General features: G+C 39.7%; 1 protein-coding gene across 2 annotated transcripts in view; it reads right to left on the bottom strand.

Annotated features, from left to right (window-relative positions):
• Window positions 1–3345: 3345 nt before the first annotated feature.
• spred2b (sprouty related EVH1 domain containing 2b) overlaps window positions 3346–24493 on the bottom strand; it is a 65298-nt gene continuing 44150 nt past the window's right edge. For both annotated transcript variants that reach the window (XM_089117307.1, XM_039690679.2), the window contains exons 5-6: window positions 15704–15844; window positions 3346–14405 (exon numbers count right to left, since the gene is read on the bottom strand). In XM_089117307.1, the coding sequence (XP_088973433.1) occupies window positions 13749–14405; window positions 15704–15844 (798 nt within the window). In that variant the 3' untranslated portion in view covers window positions 3346–13748. The remainder of the gene's footprint in view (window positions 14406–15703; window positions 15845–24493) is intronic.

The raw sequence follows: 24493 nt of genomic DNA on the forward strand, positions 1-24493 counted from the left end.
TCTTACAACGACTTGCCTTAAGAATTACCTTACCTTACAACGATTAACCTTACGATTTACCTTACAACAACTTACCTTACAACGACTTACCTTACAACTTACCTTACGACTTACCTTACATCAACTTACCTTACAACGACTTACCTTACACGACTCACTTTACAACGACTTAGCTTACAATGACTCACTTTACAATGACTTACCTTACAACAACTTTCCTGACTTCTCCAGCCTCCACTCCAGTGTCATTTCCCAGCGTCTTGTCTCCATTCTCCTTCGTGTGATTCCCTCAGTATCTCCAAAGTCTCCAGCGATCCTGCATTCCGTCCTTTCATGCCTTCATCTATCCATCCACATTCCTGTAAGAAGATACAGTACATTCCCTTTACTGCCAGGACCACACTCTCCAACTCATCACTGCACTTCACACTCACCGGCATCCAGTTCACCTGCTCAGAAAAACAAAAACAATTATTGATTGGCTAATCTTTGTCTTGTGAGTATGATTCCATAACAATGACTTTTCTGGGTAATACTAGTGTCTTTATTCCACATGTAGGCTTGTTATGATAGTAATAACTAACTGTCACTGTCATTTGATTGATGGTGGATCTGGTGAAGAAGCTGTCAGTAATAAAAATATTGATTGTGAAGATGTTGAAAATGTTAGTTTTGAGAAAATTTTGAGATTGCGAATATCAAATTGAACCCTGAAGAAAATATGCTTTATTTTATTCTTCAGTAATTGTTACTCTAATATCAGGAGAGTTTTATATTATTGCGACAGATAGAGATCCATCTGTGTCCATCCAATTCATTCGGAATAACTAAAATCAGTGCATGTAAACTACCTAGGAACTTTTCGTGGGCCTCGTATCCTAATCAGAATTCCAAAAGCTGAAGGCAAAAGGGCCCTTAGCAGAAGTAAGGAATCGCTTCCTTTCTTTTAAAGCAAGAAAAAAATGACCTCATTACGAGAAAATACGTCTTAAATGTTTGCACATGTGGAGGCTGATGCTATTTGCAGTCACCAAGCAGCAGCAGGCCAAGCCTTTGGGGACATTTCTCCCCCCTATTTTCTTGCCTGATAATCGTACATATGCTTTTTCAGAAACATCCTGAGTGAAACAGCTTAATGTCCTGTATGGCTTTCACATGTTTGGGCTGCTCAAAGACTTCTGGGTCCAGATGCAAGCACTGCAGTCACGTCTGGCTTGAAGCACATTAGGAGCTGGGGGGGAAGCGTCACAATTTTGATTGATTACAGCTTACCGAGGGCCAATGACCGATTCATAAGGGTGAACTGACGGATAAAGGCCCGTTCCCAGCAATACAAATGGAGGTCAGCAGAATACACAGGAGGTCAAAGTCTAATTCCTGCAACAGACTGTGCGATTTCTGCAATACTATAATAATACGATCATTACAAATCGCACTTGGATATAATAAACTTGTGTCCAACGATGATGACACCTACTCAATCGTAGGCTATGAGGCAAGATGATAATAAATCGTCATCAGCATGCACTGGTGGTAAACAAATAAAGCAAGACCAATTGTACTTTGGCAATTGTGGTTTTAGTGTGGGCCGAAAGAAAGGATGAAAGTGAAAGAGGAGAATATGGACACAGTCATGGCTATAGGAAAAGAGGCCAACTTGGCATGCCAACTTTGCAAGTTGTGCTTAAGGGAAGTAGTTTTAACGCCATTTCATGTTTCATTTTCGTAGCAAATTATCGCAGGCTATATTTCGTCGTAAGACCGCCACAACCTCTCCTATTGTATGAGGTATGACCCATGAAATCAACAGAAATCACAGAAATCAATCACCACAGAAATCAATCGCCACGATTGGTCATCTTTTGTCTGGGACAGCCCAAAATTGTACAATGTGTACCAAGCAATCCTACCAAATTCTTATCAAATTTGAATTTTTAAGCGAATTCATCCTTGACAGGGAGTTTGATTGGCAGCCGATCTGACCAATCAGGACCCGCCATTTTGTCTGACAAAGCAGTCAGGAGTATTATTAGATTAAAGGAGTATTTCACTTTTAAAAAAAACTTTTGCTGATAATTTACTCATCCCCATGTCATCCAAGATGTCCATGTCATTCTTTCTTCAGTCGAAAAGAAATTAGGGTTTTTGATGAAAACCTTCCAGCATTTTTCTCCATATAATGGACTTCAATGGGAACCAAATGGTTCAAGGTCCAAAAGACAGTTTCAGTGCAAACTGCAGACTATTTGGTTCATTCAATAAACGAAATGAAAGAGTTGACTCAGGAAAAGATTCGTTCATTTTGATGAACGAGTTCGAAAGGGAGAGTCACGAACACAGTACAGAGCAAGGCGACCATTTGAGCTTATAAAACTTAAACTGCACTGAAACTGTCTTTTGGACCTTGAACCGTTTGGTTCCCATTGAAGTCCATTATATGGAGAAAAATCCTGGAATGTTTTCATCAAAAACCTTAATTTCTTTTCGACTGAAGAAAGAATGACATGGTAGACTGATCTCATGAAGTAGCGTGTGTGTGACACGGCAATTCGTATTTCCATTATTGGCGTGCTATCAACACGCATAATCGCTTTTCAGCGTGTTTATGAACGGCGTTGACTGTTCCCATACCATCCTAGGAAAGAAAAAGATAGCTCCCCAGATGTAGATGTACATTTTGCTTCGTTTTGCTCGGACATTTGACGGCGTGTACAGACACGCGGACGTTAATGGCGTAGACATACACGCATACACGCGGATAGCTCAAAATGCGTAGAGATAACACGCCACTTGACTCGAAAGTGGCGTGTATGTTTACGCAAAAGTCATGATGTCATTTTGTACATGGATATCTTGGATGACATGGGGGTGAGTAAATTATCATCAAACGTTTTTTTTTAAAGTGAACTACTCCTTTAACGTCGAACTTGAACTTGAAAAGCGGTGTGTACTGATGTCTTTTCGCGGTTGAAACAACATTCCTTCTAATGTTCATTCATGTTTATTTGATATTAAAATTAACTAGAAGGAAGAGCTGATCAGTTTGCGAGCAGCTTTAACTGAGGCGCTACAGCGATCTGCCACGTCACATTAAAGAGCCACCAAACGGTGAAGGACCAAATTTTCAACAGTTGAGACTCAATTTCATATTAAAAGTAATCTGGTCTGTCCTGTCCGTCAGCACGTTGTCAGTGTCCTCTTTGCTCCGCTCTGTATTTTTCACTGCTTGAGAACATGTGGCATGAGAGAGGCATGGCTTTGTCAGACATAGCAACAGTAACTAACGGGGGCGGGTCTTTGCGCATGGTCAATTCCTTGGGCAAACAGCACAAATGTACGCCGATCACTGGTTTCTTTTAATTTTTATTGGGACCTATGACAAACATGTAGAACTGACATCGGCCAGGACGCCATGTAGTTCTGATATGATCAACTGGTATTTACAAAGTACTTTCTTTTTTTCCACCTTTTCCTAAAAGCAGGAGCTACATTGATCATACATGTTAGAAACGATTAAAAAAAATAGAAATAAAAATGTACATCATACACTTGATATAGATTTTTTTTTTTGCTTTTTACAGAGGTAAAAATGGGATTGTAAAAAACAAAACTAATCAATACAATAGGTTTTATTTCATTTTCTTTTCTCTTTTTGTTTAGTATACAAGGAGATCGATTAACATGATGCTTCAGGCACTTTTTAACAGGTAAATGTGTGTAGTAGCAAGACGTTGCACCAGGACAGACGTTCATACAGAATGCTTTTGGTTAACGTTCCATTACCACAGATAGAAAAATAAAACGCAGCTCTTCTCTAAGCTTGGATGACATCGGTATTGCAGAAGCTGACATATTGAGATACAGAAAGGACACGTGGTGAATGAAGGACACAGTGACAGCTGACACCTCTCTGCGGAGGTTAGCGTGAGGACTCCAGTGAACCGACAGGGGGCTTCTCCTCGTTCCCCCGAAAGTTAGACCAAACCACACAGCATGACCCCCACTCTTAAAAATAAAGCCTTTTACAACCCCAACCTTCTTTTAGGAAAGGGTTACAAGTTTGTGACCACATTGCTTGTTTAGTTTTCATTTAAACCTGGAAATACTTTCCACTTATTCTTAATTTGATTTGTAATGAAATGTATTATTCTTGAAAAATGCTAAATTGAACCATTTTAGCTTTTGGACCCCATTGTATGCACCGTAAGAACACACAACTGCTTCATTTTAACCACAGGACACAAAGACTATGTTCGGAATGGATACTAGCATACTGCAACTTGCTGTATACAATGTCATTTTTAAAAAGTAGTGAGTGAAACAGCAAGCATTACTCCACAATTTGACACATGATTACATCACGTTTTAGTCAGCAAACAATACATTTAAATGTACACTGTAAATGATTTCTGTTGTTTTCACAGGATTATACTGTTTTTCTCAACAGTTTCTTACTGTATAATCTATGTACAGTAAGTTACAGTAGATTTAGTTGTTTTCACAGTATTAAATTGTTTTTTCAACAGTTATGTACTGTGCACACAGTTGACAGTATGTTACTGTAGAATTGCAATGCATTCTGGGAAATTATCAGTTACTGTTAATCTAAATACAGCAGTGCATTGACCGCGAAAAACACCACACACAGATCCACGGGTAAAATTGCTAGCCTACTAATGTTATTCTTACATTTAAAATAAAAATGTAGCACTGGTTGACCATTAACAGTCATAATTTATGACATAATTTATGTCAGTGGGGTGAGAGCATGAGACGAGAGCATATTTGACTTTGGAAGAGTGTCGTGTCAGTGGTGCTGCTGTCTTTTCTGCCGACCTGCAACTTCTTCATCTGGTAAGTAATAATTCTTATAATGTGTATGCATACGGATTCTAGCTAATAACTTTAAAGTTATTTAGAATAGCTGACCACGATTTCTATATTCAATTTAATATATTCTAGACATTTTAATAGGCTACTCTTCAATGTAGTCATTTGGGATGTTACTGTAAATTCAAATACATTAGTACGAAATGACCGCGAAAAATATAACCACAACAAGCTGCCATTTTATGAAGAACTCGACTCTTCAGTTCCCTTCCCTCTGTAAGAACACGCAGGCCGTGCATCGCGTCGCTGTCGGTCGGCAACGTTTTCGCCATACATCTGGTTAGTAATTCATATTTTTATGCAAACCATATGAGTTACTTACGTTAACAGATTAACGTTAGAACGAAGTGGCCGCGGAATGTTCTACGTCTGTATAAGCCAGACGCGGATTTCTTTTATGTTGATAGCCTTACTTGATTAAATGTGATTTTATTAACATATATTTCATATGTAACCTCTTATACGGTCAAAATGGTCTAATCATTTTGTTATTTACCACGTTGTCGGTGGAAGCGCCTGCACGTTCATTATTTTATGACTTACAGGGGTTAGGAATTGATAATCGATAAATGTATCCTGAAATCGGACATCCAAGGTTAGGATTCGGATTTATTGTTATAAAATTAAAGTGCCGATTCCTCTTATTGATTTTTTCACGCTTATTTTCGTGTAAATCCTGACCTGGCGTTCAACGTTAACTTAATGTTACCTCAGTGATAAAGTTGGACCGCGGAAAGCGCCCAATGTGTATTTTTGTCCAAAATACAAAGCTATGTGTGACATTTACAGTATTTGTTGTGGTCTTTGTTAATCTTTGGTTATCATTAACGACACATACACGAGGGAGTTAGCCTGGTGATGAACACTTTACTAGCGAACTTAGAATCAACAACAACAAAAAAAACCCGGGTCATACCAACTACACAAACTGCCTGGGGGTGTTCCGGTAGGAACCATTCACTGCATATACTACAGTATTGTCGGCTATAATATCATTGTTTTTTTTTTTACTATGTGTAAACTGACATGTACTCATTTGAAGGGAACGATGCCTTGTCAAGCTTTTTTTAAGTCATGTAACTTAGTATCACACAAGCAAGATTTAGCCTACGTTTTCACGTGATCGTAAATGAATTGATTTTAAACAACAGTCCAACAAACAAGATTTTAGTATTAAGTGAATTACACTTTAGGCATCATTTTGTCTGTTTTTGCTGTTTAGCCAAAACAACAACAAAAACGTACTATATTTTAACTGTCTTGTCTGTTCTCCTTTTCCACAGGTGTGAGCTGTGCATGTTAAGAAGACCCCTATCCATCTTGACGACCGATGAATTGTAAATCTAATCTAATTTAATTATTCTATTTATCTAACTACTAACGTTTACCTTGGTCCAGTACTGACCCACTGAGAACATTTTAAACGGATTTTTATCCATCTGTGAATTTTGTCTATCTGCAAGAATTGTTGTGTGAAAATAAACGTTACTGTACAGTTTAAGGTTTAATTGCATAAAAGCTTGGATAGAAAACTTCTTATTTCAAAAGTTAGAACATAAGTCTGCATATAAATAATTATTGATACCGTAATGCAAGTTTTTCATGGCACATGTGCATGATGAGGTTGTTTTGCGTTTAGTTTTTTTTTTTAAAGGACACTGGATAACTTGTCATTTTGTTATACTCATCTGGATTGGTGGTTTACTCGTCAAAGCTTTTATAGTTTATAAGTTTATATGTGTCTCCCAGCCCTGCAAATCTGGTCCCTTAGATAGAAAGCAGCCAAAAACCCTTTAAAATCAGCAACTGTGACCAGTTAGACAGTCTATCTCAAACCAATAGACAATCTTAGACTAGTTTAAGCTGTTTTACCCCAGCAGGGAATGGGTGGATGAGTTGTTATGAACTATCTTTCTAATAGATTGATCAGATAGCACCCCTTTAATCTTTTCTATTTTACCTGTTCATGATAATTTTTGCATGTATTTATGCATAATTGTTCATGATTGTCATGCATGATTTTTATTGTATTATATTACATTTTTATTATTAATGTATTTAATTGTATTAATGTATTTAAATGTATATTATGTAAATGTACTAATGTGTTTGAAAATACACAATAAACCTTGTGCAGTTAAAGCTTCAATTGTTCTTTTTTCTATTTCCCATTAACAGTTAAAATAATATTTCTACGGATTTTCTACAGGTTACACAGTAGCACTATAAAATAAATACAATAACATTTCATACTATACAGTATTATTAAAAATTAACAGTGTAATTCTGTACTTTAATATGGTAAGAAATTACAGTAAAATAATGTTATTTAATTTGCAGTATGCTTAACAGTACTGTAGTTAGTGTTACGGTAATTTTACTGTTAAATGAAATACAGCAAGTACTGGATAATTGTTGCCAGTAAGTTACTGTTAATTTGACAAGAAATTTTTTACAGTGTAATTGAATTTTCTGTAAAAATAGCCTATATTTACTTTTGACAATTCAATCAGAACAACAAAAATGGTGGCTGATTTTCTAGGCCCGTTCACACCAAGGACAATAACTAACGTTTTAATAATCGTTTTCTAAACTATATGAGAATTGAGAGCTGTTGGGTTCTGATAGTATAAAACTGCATTCATTTTCTCCATAGGGAAATTGGTTTTGAACTATAACTTATAAGAGAGACCTCCTGTGAGCTATACGAGGTTGTTAATCGATGCTATCAGCTAAAGCCGTTAGCCTGCATTATTTTAACTTTCTTTTAATACTACAACCCTGTACTATGGAAGCTTGTTTCCGCCATAGAATGAAAAATATAAAAGGTAATTGCGACTTCTTATCACACAATTCTGACTTTTTTCTCACATTTGCGAGATGTAAAGTCAGAATTGCGAGATATAAACTAAGTCGCAATTGCGTGTTATAAAGTCCGAATTGCGAGTAATAATGTCCGAATTGCGAGATATAAAGTCGCAATTGCGTGTTATAAAGTCAGAAATGCATGATATAAAGTCAGAGATGAGAGTGAGATTTAAACTATTCTATTTTTCCCCCTTAGAATTGGCCTGATAACTTGCAATTGCGAATTTATTTCTCACAATTCTGAGAAATGATGTCACGATTTCGACATATACACTCGCAATTATGTGTTATAAAGTCAGAATTGGGAGATGTAAACTCGCAATTGTGAGATAAAAAGTCGCACTTCTGTCTTTTTTTCTCAGACTTGCGACTTTATATCACGTAGTCCTGACTATATCTGTTACGGAGCAGGCTCCCTCTGCCGGTTGAGAGGAGGCGGAGCGGGAGCCTGCTCCGTAACAATATCACACAATTCTGAATTTATATCTTGCAATTCTGAATTTATATCTCGCAATTCTGAATTTAGATCACACAATTCTGAATTTATATCACCCAATTCTGAATTTATATCACCCAATTCTGAATTTATATCACCCAATTCTGAATTTATATCTCACAATTCTGAATTTATATCTCACAATTCTGAATTTATATCACCCAATTCTGAATTTATATCTCACAATTCTGAATTTATATCTCGCAATTCTGAATTTATATCACCCAATTCTGAATTTATATCTCGCAATTCTGAATTTATATCTCGCAATTCTGAATTTATATCTTGCAATTCTGAATTTATATCTCGCAATTCTGAATTTATATCTCGCAATTCTGAATTTATATCACCCAATTCTGAATTTATATCTCACAATTCTGAATTTATATCTTGCAATTCTGAATTTATATCTCGCAATTCTGACTTTATATCTCGCAATTCTGAATTTAGATCACCCAATTCTGAATTTTATCACCCAATTCTGAATTTATATCTTGCAATTCTGAATTTATATCTCGCAATTCTGAATTTATATCACCCAATTCTGAATTTATATCACCCAATTCTGAATTTATATCTCACAATTCTGAATTTATATCTTGCAATTCTGAATTTATATCTTGCAATTCTGAATTCATATCTCACAATTCTGAATTTATATCTTGCAATTCTGAATTTATATCTCGCAATTCTGACTTTATATCTCGCAATTCTGAATTCATATCTCGCAATTCTGAATTTATATCTCGCAATTCTGAATTCATATCTCGCAATTCTGAATTTATATCACCCAATTCTGAATTTATATCACCCAATTCTGAATTTATATCACCCAATTCTGAATTTATATCTCACAATTCTGACTTTATATCTCGCAATTCTGACTTTATATCACGCGATTCTGAATTTATATCACCCAATTCTGAATTTATATCTCACAATTCTGACTTTATATCTCGCAATTCTGACTTTATATCACGCGATTCTGAATTTATATCTCACAATTCTGAATTTATATCTCGCAATTCTGACTTTATATCTCGCAATTCTGAATTCATATCTCGCAATTCTGAATTTATATCACCCAATTCTGAATTTATATCACCCAATTCTGAATTTATATCTCACAATTCTGACTTTATATCTCGCAATTCTGACTTTATATCACGCGATTCTGACTTTATATCTCACAATTCTGAATTTATATCTCGCAATTCTGACTTTATATCTCGCAATTCTGAATTTATATCACCCAATTCTGAATTTATATCACCCAATTCTGACTTTATATCTCGCAATTCTGAATTCATATCTCGCAATTCTGAATTTATATCACCCAATTCTGAATTTATATCTCACAATTCTGAATTTATATCTCGCAATTCTGACTTTATATCTCGCAATTCTGACTTTATATCTCGCAATTCTGAATTTATATCTCGCAATTCTGACTTTACATCTCGCAATTCTGACTTTATATCTTGAAATTCTGCTTAATATCTCGCAATTCTGACTTTATAACAATTGTGAGATAAAAAGTCGCAATTCTTTTTTTTATTTTTTTTTATTCAGTGGCGGAAACAAGCTTCCATACTGTACTGCTGGTTCTGTATCTCCTCTACTTTAGTGAGTGACGCCAAGATCAACACTTCAATGCGAACACAGAGGAACAACATTATGCCAGCCAATCAGAATACACCCAAACTGGAAGTAAATTGACGTGTGGACACTAATATAGATTTTATATTAAAGTCATCGTTCTTGCTGTGAACAGGTCTTATATTCCCAATTCATCCATCACAGTGAAAATGGAAGGTCATATCAACCACATTGCATTATGGGATATAGTAGTCTGTGCAGATGTATACTACACATTCTGGGAAATGTATTCACAGCATACAAAATAAAAAGTACTGCAGCAATAGTAATGTAGTATGCTATTCCGAACCCATCTTTGAGCAAATGATGTGACATCAAGAACTTCTTTGAACCTTTATAACGGTTCTCGTTGAGAAGAGGTTCTGCAACGAACCATTAAAAAACCTTTATTTTTAAGAGCACATTGTCATTTGAGAACACACCACCATTGAGAACATGGTTTTGAGGCTAAACGTTTATATAACATGAAGCATTTGATGCACATATACTGTACATTCTCTGACTGCTCACACACACTATGAGAGCAATGCTCTGTCAGTCAATGATTTATTCAGACAAAGCATAAACGGGAAGGTGACTGGTTAACCACACGGTCCTTCACAGAGGAGATGAGACGGACTCGACACACACGAGCCGCCTCACGGATTGTACCATGCCATTTGACTCCCGCAATAACCGGAGCACAACAGAAAGGCCTATCTATTGGGGAGTTATTTCATTTTTATTTTATTTTTTGTTAATATAATAGAAAAATATCTATTCACTATTTTTTTCTTCTGTGAGGAACTGAATTGATTCCATGTCCTCTCAAAAGTTCTTTGAGACAAAATTAAGGCGTTAAGTTATTGTCATGAAGAAACTGGAGAACGGTTTGGCAAATGTCCCTCTATAAAGCACCCTAAAAATCAAGCTTATATTTCTGTTTCCTTTTGTTTTTCTGGAAACATCATAGAGACAAATTATGAATCATCTTTCCGTAAGGGAAAAAATATAGCGGTTTAGTGTTTTCCCTCCGTAGAATATCTCAAATCAAATAGGCAGCAAAAATCATTTTATTAATGGATATTTTTATCTTGAATTCCAGTAAAATATCAAAACAGTCCTAAAACGAAAAAATGACATGAGAAGCAAAATTGCATAAAGGCCCGGGTATACTTCATTTTGCGTGTTTCGCTCCTTCTTCAGAGTATACTCCTTTGGCCACGAGCGCGGAAAGATCTAGTGGACTTTGTTTTCAAGCGCTCAAGTCACTGAAACGTGTGTGTTGTACGTGCAAACAGGAACGGCCCAAGTATAGAGGGCATGTGCGTGACGTCACCGTCGGCCGAGTGCCTGCAGTTCCTCACAGTGAGTGGCAAAAAGACTGAGCGGCTGTATTTGTTTTCAGCGTGAATGCCGCGAAAAACAAACACAACACATATAAAATGGGAAAGAGCTTTGCAATTGACTGTACAACTAGATTTGACAACAAATCGGAGGTATATTTTTACAGACTGCTATAGAAAGAGGTGCAATTCACAGAAACAACGAAAGCTGGATTTGCAGTTATCATTTTGTGTCAATATGCTGAATTTAGGTGTAAAACCATACCCATATATTTTGTATTGTTATATATATTAACAACTCATCAATTACATATTTATCATTGCATATTATTGGATGTTTTTTAATAAACACTGACCAAAAAAAAACCTATAAAGTTTTTGGCCTGGACGATATGATGATATATATAGTCTAGCCTATATATAACACTGCTATAAGTGATCACCCGGATTTAGACCTACCTATATTGTATTTATATAAAGCGTTCACAGGCAAATTTGCTTTATGTTTAGGTCTATATAGCTTTTATTTCCCCGGTGTCGAAATCAGGCAAACATAAATGTCAGGCAACACGATTCCTGGCTGCATGTCAACATCCATGGATCACTGGATCTTTAGTAAGTATTATAATGAGTAAGTACTATAATATAGTAAGTACTATAATGAGTCCAAAATTTAGTTTAAATTGATAAAATTGTTCGTTTTAGTCGCATTTTCGCAGTTATTAAATCCAGTCACGCAGCAGATCTTTCGCCACTCAGTCAGGCTGAGGGGGGTTGTTCCGGCGGGAAAGTGACGTCAATGCATTCCCCTCTATACTTTGGGCTAATTTCGTATTGACCATTGCTCCATTACCTTTCTTATCCCATTGGCAACGTTTTTTAATCTTGTTTTAAGAATAAATAAATAAAAAAAAAAAACCTGAGGTTTATTTTTAAAATCAATAGAAAATCATAACAAATAGATTAAAAAAATTAAAATTCAGATTTATTCTCCAAAAAAAGCCTTATTTTTCACAATTTTGCTTCTCAAGTAAATCAAGCCATTTTTTATGAGGATATTAAGATTGTTTTCCAAGACAAACATTTTTATTAAACGAATGATTTTTTTTGCCATTTAAGTGGCGTGGGCTCGCTACAATAAAAAAAAAAAATGATATGTTGGCTTTAATGAACTTTATGTTAACAGGTTCCACATAACAGGGTTACGTTAAACAAACATAATTTGTTAATTGAAGTCATTTTAAGCGACCCAATAAAGCTTTGAGCAGAGTGTTTAAATGAACACTAAAGCAATGTTAAGTAGATTAATGCACAATGATCACCATAATGGTGACTTGCAAATTCCGGTTTTGTCCTTCAGTGATTCTGCTTGTTACCATCAGGTGTCTTCAATAATGATCAATCATCCCTCAATTATTCACTTAATTATCTCATTAACTTAAACACTGCTTCAGTATTCATCGCTTAAAAGTACTTAATTCCATAATGTTGAAGTCACATGAACAAATGATGTTCATTTAACGTAACCCAGTTATGTGGAACCTGTTGACATAAAAAAGTGAATTATAGCCAACATATCATTTTTTGGAGCGTAGAAACTCATCACGGCTGTGCTTTTTTTTTTGTTGCCCCCGGAACGATAAGTTCTCTCTATTTGTTTTTTGTCTCCCTTTGGCTGGTGATTCAATTGACGGCGAAAAATAAATAATCTTTGGATATCAAATATGCATCAACTCAAAAGCCACCCTCGCAACTCTATAAGCAAAATGTCCGTTATCCGAAGCACAGCTGTGGCTGTCGAAGGTGATTACAATAAGTCGATTTGAAACATATACATATGAGTATACAGTATTTACATATACTCTGGATGCAGCTTATGTAAATTTGGCTTAAATATAATAACAACAATACTATGCTGTGATACAACGTTCTCATTCCTTTCCAACACGCAACACGCAGGCATCGACACACGCTCTCCAACAGACGCACTACAAACGGACGCTTCCAACTACAGGTTTAGTGTCTCGAGCTAATCTCATTGTTATTGTTCTGAATGGGTTAAAGGGCTTGGGATACAAATGCCAGTTTATGTCAGGACCTGTTCAGGAAGAGTAAACGGCTAATTCCTCCCTTTGCTGGCCACGGACGCAAAAACCGAAACAAGCTATTCAAGTTCTTGAAAAGTCAAATCAGTGTAAAAAATATAAAGTACCTGCGTAAGAAATGCATGAAATCGAAGGCTCCGGGAGCCACCTGACAGAGATGCTATTTCTTTCACAAGGAACTGAGAGAAACATCCACAACGGAAGGGAAAGAAAAGAACATATATATATATATATATATATATTCATATTTATAAAATCAAACCAAAAGAGAAGAGAATGTCATTCAAGCCAGTTAAAATGCACCAATTGTTTTCTGTGAACCGCGTCGGGTTTGTCCGCTCCTGCCCTCCTCAGTGCTAGCGTTCCGAGGGGCGTGTGTTTAGGGATCGTTCGGGACGGGGGCGTTCATCCGACGGCCTTGTGCTTTCCTCCGCAGCAGCTGCAGGCCACGCCGCAGCGGTGGCACATGTGGAGCGGCGGGTAGCAGCACAAACAGGGCGCCAGCATCGACAAACCCAGCAGGGCCGTCCAGCGGAGGCAGAAACGTTCCTCGCTGGTGTCGCACGAGCACGGGTCCGAGTAGTCGCCCTCCGGGTCGGACATGCAGTGGTAGAGCATGCTGTCGGCGCACCACATGAAGCTCACCCGGTGGATGCAGGTCCGAATGGGGTCGGGCGCGTCGTGGCACTGTCCGCGCCGGTTCTTCTCGTGGTTGAACATGTCCCGGCAGTAGACGCAGCGCGACCGCTCTCCGTCCTCTTTCCTCCGCTTGCCCTTGAGCTTGAACACCCGAGGCTGGGTGGCCACCACTTCGCCGTCGCAGTGGCTCTTGAGGTCGCACTGGCTGAAGTCGGAGCTGGGCACGTAGGGGTAGTTGTAGTCGTGCTTTAAGGGTTCGCTCTTAGCGATCTGCACGTACGAGTCCGAGTCCTCGGGCTGGGTGAACTTGTCCGGCACGGAGGCGTATCGGTAGTCCTCGTAGCCTGTGATCAGCCAGCGCTCCCGGGGGTTGATCCGGACGATCTCCTCATCCTCGAAGGGGAAGGGGTTCCTGGAGAACTTCTAAAAGGCAAGGAGAATACAAGCGCATAAAAGAGGTGACTGTGTACGTATGATCATTCGTTAAAATTGCATCGCTTCAAAGGGTTAGTTAGTTTCAATAGTTTCAATAGTTTCAATTTTTATATTTTTAGGTCAAACCGTTCTTGTCAGTCATATAATGGAGGTCTATGGTCACCACCTCAAAAACATGATTTAATGACTCGTAAATGTAAGTACACATTGATGGCCAAGACACGAAACGAGCGGTTTGAGTGAGAAAAAGTACAGTATTTATAGCGTTTTTACATCCACAAAGCGCCCGCGCCCTCAGATCAGTTGGACGTGGCTGTGGTTACAAGAGGTGAAAACGATATAAATACTGTTCGTTTTTCTCACACAAACCGCTTGTTTCGTGTCTCCGGCCATCAATGTGTACTTAAATTTACGAGTCATTAAATCATGTATAATTTGGACTTCTCTGTGCATGCTCTTTGAGGTGGTGACCATAGACCTGCATTATATGACTGACAGACAAGAACGGTTTGACCTAAAAAAATCAAAATTGAAAATACTGCGGAAACAAAGACACCTACATCTTGGATGCCCTTGAAAAATTAATTTCAAAGTAAACTATCCCTTTAATTTAGTGAAGTGACGTGAAGGTCACATGATGTTTCATAGTTATGTTTCATTCAATAAATATAAATTGAGACATTGATGAGTTGTGAATTCAAGTCATCTTTTTGAAAAAAAAAAAAAGATCACACATTTTATGATTACACTATAAAATTACAATATATACATGCACTCTATCTAGTGTAAGTGTTTATGTGTTTGATGGAAGTCTTTTATGCTCAACAAGGCTGTATTTATTTAATCAAAAATAAAGTAAAAACAGTAAGATTGTGACATTTTATTTTTTAATTTCAATGTATTGTAAAATGTAATGTATTACAGTGATCACAGCTGAATTTTCCACTACTCCTGTCTTTAGTGTCACATGATCCTTCAGAAATCATTCTAATATGCTGATTTGCTGCTCAAGAAACATTTCTGATTATTTGTGATGCTTAACATTTTGGTGGAAACCCTTATATTTTGTTCAGGATTCTTTGATGATTAGAAAGTTAAAAAGAACATCATTTATTTGAAATAGAAATCTTTTGTATTTTTGTAGCAATATAAATCTATTTACTCTCACTTTTGATGGTTAATAGACTCGAAACGTGTATTCTATTAGTGATGTATTATTAATATTCATTCTTTCATGCCAATATGTACTAGGCTCCAGTTTGTAGATGTGATTGGACGTGCCGCACCTGATCCAGGCTGTAGCGCTCGGGCGGTCGGTACTGCAGGATGCAGCGATGCGGGTGAGGCTCGTAGAAGGTGGAGGTGGACACTAGATGTGTAGCGTGCTCCTTCTTCTGAGATGAGTTTGAGGAGCTGTCGGTGGCAGTCTGAAGAACAAAAGAAAAACGACAAGCTTAGTCTCGAACGACCTAGAGAGACATGTGCAAATGAAAAACCATCATCTCCTGAGAAACAAGAGCTGAACACAGTGCACGTACTGTCCAGGAAACTGCGGTCAGTCTTGTCAAAAAGAAAACAATCCTGATCATAGACAGGTATTTTGCAGAGTAAATGCAGTTTTCCATGACATCATGGGCAAGTGGCATTGATTCACAGCTAAACATTAATACACCACACACACCATCACATGTTGCACATGAACACACACATGCACACGTCAGTGCAGTCAATCCGACGTGACGTGGCTCAACTTCAGTGTGCAATTAAACCAAAAAATCAGGCCTCAGGCCGCAGGATCTGTAAAAACCTCTGAAGTCTCCCTGTTATTAGAGGAACTCAAAATTATTCCAGCATGCTGGGATATAGGCCATCACACACAAAACCATCCGCTCTGGCCTACAGAACACCTCAGTGCTTGTTCTATGTACCAAAATCAAGCTATTCTCTTTTTGCTGAGGTACACCACTGTATCTAATGTACTACGTATTTTACATGTAATGAATGATAACATTTTACCAAATGAAACGGAAGCTATGAACATCTAGCTTTGCAAAACGAGTGGTCGAGCAGAAGGAAACGGAGTGTAGATTTGCTCTATCATTGGAGAGAGCAGAAGCTCTGAAACGGCCTGTCAGTTCGAGGTCAATAGAAACGGACACACGTCTACTTCAAACGTATGAACAGAAACGCAGGACTGGACACGGTCTGGACGAGCTCCAGTGAAAAGTTTCCAGCCTGGTCGTTAAACACAAAACATTAGAATGGTGCAGACAGACAGCTGCCCGCGGAGGCTGAACAGGCAGACAGACAGAGACAGACAGGCAGTCAGGCAGGCAGGCTGACAGACGGACAGACATATGGACAGACAGACAGACAGACAGACAGACAGACAGGCAAGCAAAGAGACAGACAGGAAGGCAGGCAGACCGACAGAGAGGCAGGCAGACAGACAGACAAGCAGACAGACGGACAGACATACGGACAGAAAGGCAGACAGACAGGCAGAAAGACAGGCAGACAGGCAGGCAGGCAGGCAGACAGACAGGCAGGCAGGCAGGCAGACAGACAGGCAAGCAAAGAGACAGACAGGCAGGCAGGCAGGCCGACAGAGAGGCAGGCAGACAGACAGACAAGCAGACAGACGGACAGACATACGGACAGAAAGGCAGACAGACAGGCAGAAAGACAGGCAGACAGGCAGGCAGGCAGGCAGACAGACAGGCAGGCAGGCAGGCAGACAGACAGGCAAGCAAAGAGACAGACAGGCAGGCAGGCAGGCAGACAGACAGAGAGGCAGGCAGACAGACAGAGAGGCAGGCAGACAGACAGACAAGCAGACAGACGGACAGACATACGGACAGAAAGGCAGACAGACAGGCAGAAAGACAGGCAGACAGACAGACAGACATACGGACAGAGAGGCAGGCAGACAAACAGACAGACAGACAGACAGGCAGGCAGACATACGGACAGACATACGGACAGAAAGGCAGACAGACATACGGACAGAAAGGCAGACAGACAGGCAGAAAGACAGGCAGACATACGGACAGACAGACAGGCAGACAGACAGACAGGCAGACATACAGACAGGCAGGCAGGCAGACAGACAGGCAAGCAAAGAGACAGACAGGCAGGCAGGCAGACAGACAGACAGACAAGCAGACAGACGGACAGACATACGGACAGAAAGGCAGACAGACAGGCAGGAAGACAGGCAGACAGACAGACAGACATACGGACAGAGAGGCAGGCAGACAAACAGACACACAGACAGACAGACAGGCAGGCAGACATACGGACAGAGAGGCAGGCAGACAGACAGATATACAGACAGACAGGCAGACAGACAGACAGGCAGACAGACAGAGAGGCAGGCAGACAGACAGATATACAGATAGACAGGCAGACATACAGACAGACAGGCAGACAGATGGATATACAGACAGGCAGACAGACAGATGGACAGACATACGGACAGAGAGGCAGGCAGACAGACAGACAGACAAACTGGCAGACAGACAGACGGACAGACATACGGACAGAGAGGAAGGCAGACAGACAGATATACAGACAGACAGGCAGACAGACAGACAGACAGGCAGACATACGGACAGAGAGGCAGGCAGACAGACAGGCAGGCAGATATACAGATAGACAGGCAGACAGACAGACATACAGACAGACAGGCAGACAGATGGATATACAGACAGGCAGACAGACAGATGGACAGACATACGGACAGAGAGGCAGGCAGACAGACAGACAGACAGACAAACTGGCAGACAGACAGACGGACAGACATACGGACAGAGAGGCAGGCAGACAGACAGACAGGCAGACAGACAGACAGGCAGGCAGGCGGACAGACAGGCAGACAGACAAACAGGGCGGATGGGAAGTGATTAGTGGCTGCGAGTCTGGACGTGATCCTTCCTTTGGCTGAACAGGATGCCTTCAACAACCACCTGCCAGGTGGAGTGCGAGTACACACACACACACACGCACACACACGCACTGAGGTTTAAAAAGATATATGTGGTTAGAAGAACTATATATCATGGATGTATGCAGACTCTAATAAAGTGCCCTCCAGAATAAGAAAACCTACTCCATTGGAAATTATACATAGCCTGCAAATTCTCAATATGAGATCGGTTAAAAAAAATTATAATTATGAAAAAAACAAATCCTGTGTGTAATTTTGAATTATTTTTATTTCATAAATAAATATGCCAAATAAAATTGCGAATATCCGCTGTGGCAACCTATAATGGGAGTAGCTGAAAGCAAACCTATATATTCTTTAATATAAAATATGGCAAATAATAATGAGAATGATATGCAAATAAGCAAACAAGTATGCAAGCCCTAACAGAAGCAGCTGAAAGCGAGAGAGGTTTTATTTTATTTTGCATTCGTCCATTTTCCAAACCTCTATGTAGAGGTGGAGAGATGCCGGAGGCTATCCCAACATCCTGGACAGATGGGAAGTCCATCAATGTGCTTTCATTTGAATGTCTTTTTAATGGTCTATGTTTAGGTTGTTGTTAAAAAATAATAAACAATAATAAAAAAAAACATGTTATCTCCTAGTTTTGGGCTGTAACGTAACTAAACTCTACAGGTCATCAAAAAAAAAAAAAGGAATGCACTTTTCAATACGTCTCACCTAAACTCTCTTGATTTTTAGGAAATATGCCAACGCAGGAAAGAAAACTGTTCATCGAGTCATTCATGGGGTCTGTAGGGTCACTGGGATCAGATAATGCTGAGTTTTTCAATGTTTGAGACTGAACCCCAGCTGAGCGAGAGGAACAAGGAGTCATCGGTGGCTGGCCGTGCCCTTGCACCCTGGTCAAAACTCTCTCTCGGTCTCAGTCCAGCCAGGCCGGGCCTTGGTTTCCCCTTCGTTTTCATACAAAGACCTCAGAACTGCTGGCCAAAAATAATACAGGCGTCCCTCAAATCACTGCCAAGAGAGCCTGAGCCGACGTGATTTAAAAATACGTTTAGGAGGATAGCTGGGGCCGGACTGCTGGAGATAATTAAAAACACAGACCCTTTCAGATGTTTACACTGCCGTTCTAAAAAACACAGCTCCAAAGCACTCAGCAGTATCAGGCTGAGTCTGGCCGACATAGATATAAAAACTATTGAGTTGCCTTGCTGTCTACTGTCTTTTAAAGCCCTGTTCGCACCGCCAGCGACATGATCACATTCATTTCAATGGAGCGCTGGCGACACGAGCGACAGAGACCGTCGGCAACAGAATGTGGGTGTGTCAAGTGAGGCGACAAAAGTCCAGAAATCAGTGTTGTAGTACTCGAGACTCGGACTCGTCTCGGACTCGGTCTCGAGACCATATTTTAATGGTCTTGGTCTTGTCATGGACTCGTGTCCATTTGGACTCGGAATTGACTCGTACTCGAACCTTTTTTTATTTTTAGGACTCGGAATTATTCCTGAGTCCACTCGAGTTCAATTAAAAAATATTTTTCATGATTATGAATGTATGTGAATAAAATATTTCTTTAAATTGATTGACACGCCCAGTGATTGGTGATTTTCTAGTGCGCAACTGCGCATGACAAATTGTAATAAAATTACTTTTAACACCACCTACTATGTGGCCTTTTTACCCTAAACTGATCATATTTTTTAAACTCTAAGTAAATTCAGTGTAAAAAAAAAAAAAAAAAAAAAAAGGATTTCTCTAAGTAAATAAAAGTAAATTAGGTAATCAACCCTCACTGGTCTCGGTCTCGACTCGGACTCGACCGTCTCTGGTCTCGGACTCGACTCTCTATGGACTCGGTCTTGACTCGGACTCGACTCTATCTGGTCTCGGTGTCGACTCGGACTCGAGTGAGGTGGTCTCGACTACAACACTGCCAGAAATGCTAACTTTATGCGAATGAGAAGCGGATTTCGCTCACGTCACCGTCTCGACTGCAGGCAAGACAGAGCTTCGGAGTGATTTGATTCACTTTTATGTTATACTGTAGTGTAACCACATGACATAAAATGATGCATGGAAAACAAACTGTCGACAATCAAAATGTATGTTTGATTCATACATTGATCGTTTGTTGAAATTTTATGATGCAAGTTTAGCACTGCTGCGGTTCAATTTACAGTTTCCCCTGCATTATGTTGATTATAAGGGGCAAGAAACTGTAAAATTTGTCAAATTTGAATGACGTTTTAGTAACGGTTGACAGTGTATGAATGAGTTTAATTTGTTGATTGAACGATCGTTAATCTAGTTAATGACTTAATGCACTGAGCACTTCTGTGGTTAAAGGTGCAAAACGCAAGTCTCTGAGTTTTTGCAGAACTACGCCCCCTCTGGCGTCAAGCGAAACTGCAACCAGGTGTGCGCGCTCATGGATCACACACACGCATGTTTGCACGAGCTGTTCATAACCAAAGGAGCATCAGCCGCACACATCTTTTGTTACAGTCATAATGAAGTAATAAAGTAATAAATCTGCAAGCCATTTAAATTATACGAACGGAAAGGCATTTGAGTAGGATAAATTACACACTTATGTGTGTGTGAGGGGGAAACAGGGGTAGTAGAAAACATTTTTTATTTCCATCTATCTCCATGTTGAACTGTTTTACGTGCTTACTGTATCCACTTATGATTGTATCATTATGAAAACACGATCATGAACAATATACAGTAAGTTATTAGTTTGTATAGGACCCGTTTGAGCCCTAGAGCAAACCGGAGATCTCTCCATGTGTTGAAAGCTTCCCGATGTTGACTCTCGTCTTATTCCGAAGCCTGGCACTAGACAAAAGTTTGATTTTCTTTGTCTTACGTGGAGTTTGCGTTGGGGTTTGGAATGAACTACAAGCCGGTCTCTTTGGGGCTGTTTACACCTGGCCACTTCATGCGTTTTCTCAGATCGGGTAGCCATGTGGCCACAAATATCGAGCTACACATGGATGGTGTGTACGAACACATGGCGGCATTTAGATGAATATGGAGCACCAAAGAAGGTGGAGCATCAAAGCCACACCAGCTTGTCACCATGGACCATTGGACCAATAGTAATTCAAAGGCGTTTACCTGTTAAAACGATCATTTTAGACGAACTTTTCTTGCTTTGGCAAGCTGTTTTGAACTCCTGAAACAAACTCCAGACAAACTTCGTTTTGGTTGGTTTTTAAGATTATACCAGTTTACTGTTTATCGTTACACCACTTTGTTCTTCGATTTCACGATTTAGTTATTTTTTTCAATAGTTTGATGTCAGCATGTTGCGAATATAATATTCCGACAAAAATATTACGGAAGACATTTTGTTTGCTTCGTCTGTCATCTCGGACGTTCCCTTGACTTAACATTTTACCTTAGTAGGCAACATAATCATGCAGCCTAATTTTTGGAACAGTTTTCATGACAAAAATGCATCTAAAATGTTGCCTACAAAGGAAGCTCACTAGTTTTTTGAACAGAAACAAAAGAACAAAACAGAACAAAAAATGGCGCACTAAACTAAATCGCTAACCCCCACCACGAAATCAACCCTCTTATCGAAAAGCTCTAAAGTGTGTGGCGTAGCTCAGATAACAAGAGAGTTCAAAGGCACATGTGGCCCAACTCTGATTCAAAGGCATACCTTCCCAGCAGCAGAGCCAATGCCGGCCCATTAATGACGCGCAATCAGTGGCGCAGTGGGGGAGGACGGAAAGATAATAAGGGGGGAGCAAAACTGAAGTCTTTTGGGTAATTCCACAAATGGGCCCTCCTTCATTAAGTCTGAGGCTGGCCACCCTGTGGCACGAAACCACACCAGACCAATCCAAACTGTCTGAGCAATAAACTGGCTATAACCGGACATAGCTTAATGTGGCCCCATAGGACCTACTGAGAGAGAACCAGCATAAAGAGCACAAGAAAGTAGAAGCGGGGTCAAAACCAGGCCCATACATGGACCACAACTGAGTACAGGGGTCAGAAACAACAATGTAATGTAATTTAAAAACATATGGGAAGGACTAACTAAGTAATACATAAGCAAACTCAAAAGTGGAATTTGTAAGCAGACAGTATTGACAAAAAGAAAAAAATGATCTGATGCTAACATTTTGTGGCAGGTTACCTGGATGTTGCAAGATGGTTACTAATGTTTTTTGTGTTTTTAGCATGTTGCTATCCGGGTACTAGGGTTTTCTGGGTTGTTGCGAGCCTACTCCCAAGCGTCTAAGACAGTGGGGCCCAATCCCGTTCCTGTTCCATCTACATACATACTTGCAGAGTTCAGATCTAACCCTGATTAGGGTTGGGTATCAAGAATCGAGTATCGATTGGAACCGACACTAACTTTTCGTTTTTTCCGGAATCGTTCAAAAGTTAAAATTTCGATTCCTAGTTTCGATATTCACAGTCCGCCGAGCGGAAGAAGAAACCGCTGAACAACACCAACGAAGAAGCGTCTACCGGAAGTGTTAGCATAACCACGCGAGTCGAACATGAGTACCTTACGTCGGCGATCCAAAGTGTGGCTTCACTTTTCTAAAAATAACGAAATCTTGGCAAAATGCTAAATTTGTGACAAAAGGAGTATTTTTACAGAAGGAGTATTTCCTTCAGAAAGACCGTTGGTGAGCAAGGTTAGCTAAACTTTTTTGACCCTGCCTCTTAAAAGAATCGGAATCGAGAATCGTTAGGAACCGGAATCGAAACAAGGAATCGCAATCGGAATCAGAATCGTTCAAATTCAAACGATACCCAACCCTAACCCTGATCCAACAAACGTCTGTAATTATCAAGCGCAACTTAAGATCTTAATTAGCTGTTTTTTTTTTTTGAGCAGGGTAGGAGCTGAACTTTGCAGGAAGGTAGGTCCTGCAGGAACAGGAGTGTCTGTTATTCTGGTCTTTAAGGCCCTGTTTACACGAAAACGCTCGTGGGTGAAAACGTAAAAATATTTTATCGGATGAGCCTCTCGTTTACACGGCGACGGCATTTTTGGGGCTTAAAAACGCAAAAAAGTTGCAAACGACTTTTCTCCAGCGCTGTGACGTATTTCCAAGTGAAACGGAATATTGAACAAAGGGCAGGGTTTTACTCTAGCGCTCCTCCTCTACATCTCTCGCTCATAGCAGACTAACGGTTTGAGGGGAGTGGTTAAGCGTTTCCCAACCCAAGCCGTCAAACCTTCCACCATTCCAGACCGGAAGTAACTTTTCAGATTTTGATTAAAGATTACCATGGTAAAACGAATTTTTTATATATATTTACTTGCACGGATCAATTGTTCACCACAAGACTAGTAATATGCGCTAAACAAAGTAAATATGGTCCATTTGATTTCACGGGGACTTTAAAAACGCTCCACCGTCGCGTTCCCGTGTAAAGGGTAAAAACGCAAAAGTCTGCTTGACAGTAAAGGTTGTAGGCAGGCGCGCGGACTTGGTGTTGTTGTGTGGCAGTGCTCCACATTGCCACCTAGCTGTCTGGAGTGCATACTACATCGAATTTCACACATTTTTGCGTCACCATATGCACGCGGATTTCCCTCCCATAACGCTCGTCTAAACGCAGAATAAAAAGTGATAACGCAACGCTACTTTTGCGTTTTTTCTTCAGATCGTTTCCGTGTAAACATAGCCTAAATCCTGCTCCTGCTGATCGACTGTCCTACACAGTTTATCTCTAACCCTAATCAAACACACCTGAAGCAACCAATTAAGGTCTTCAGGATAACTTGAAAATTAAAGGCGGCAGGTGTGTTTGATTAGAGTTGGAGATGAACTGTGCAAGAAAGTCGATCGGCAGGAGCAGGGTTGGGCACCCCTGGCCTAAATCGTTTGGTCTCTAGATGGCAAGGGTACGTCAAAGGGATTTATTCAGTTCTTGCTTGACTTTTAAGTCCAACATATACATTGGTCTCCTTATGCAAATGCTACAGTGCATTTTATCATCAAAGTACTTCTCCAAGCACGTACACTTTTCTAACCATCTGCCTTTTCAGAAGGTGGCAACACTGGTTTGGGTCGTTGTTTAACAGTCAAAATGGAAACGGATGAGACAGAGCAAAAACAAAAGATTGAGC

Source organism: Pimephales promelas, chromosome 11, assembly GCF_988280905.1.
Source record: "Pimephales promelas chromosome 11, fPimPro1.hap1.1, whole genome shotgun sequence".
Classification (NCBI taxonomy): Eukaryota; Metazoa; Chordata; class Actinopteri; order Cypriniformes; family Leuciscidae; genus Pimephales; species Pimephales promelas.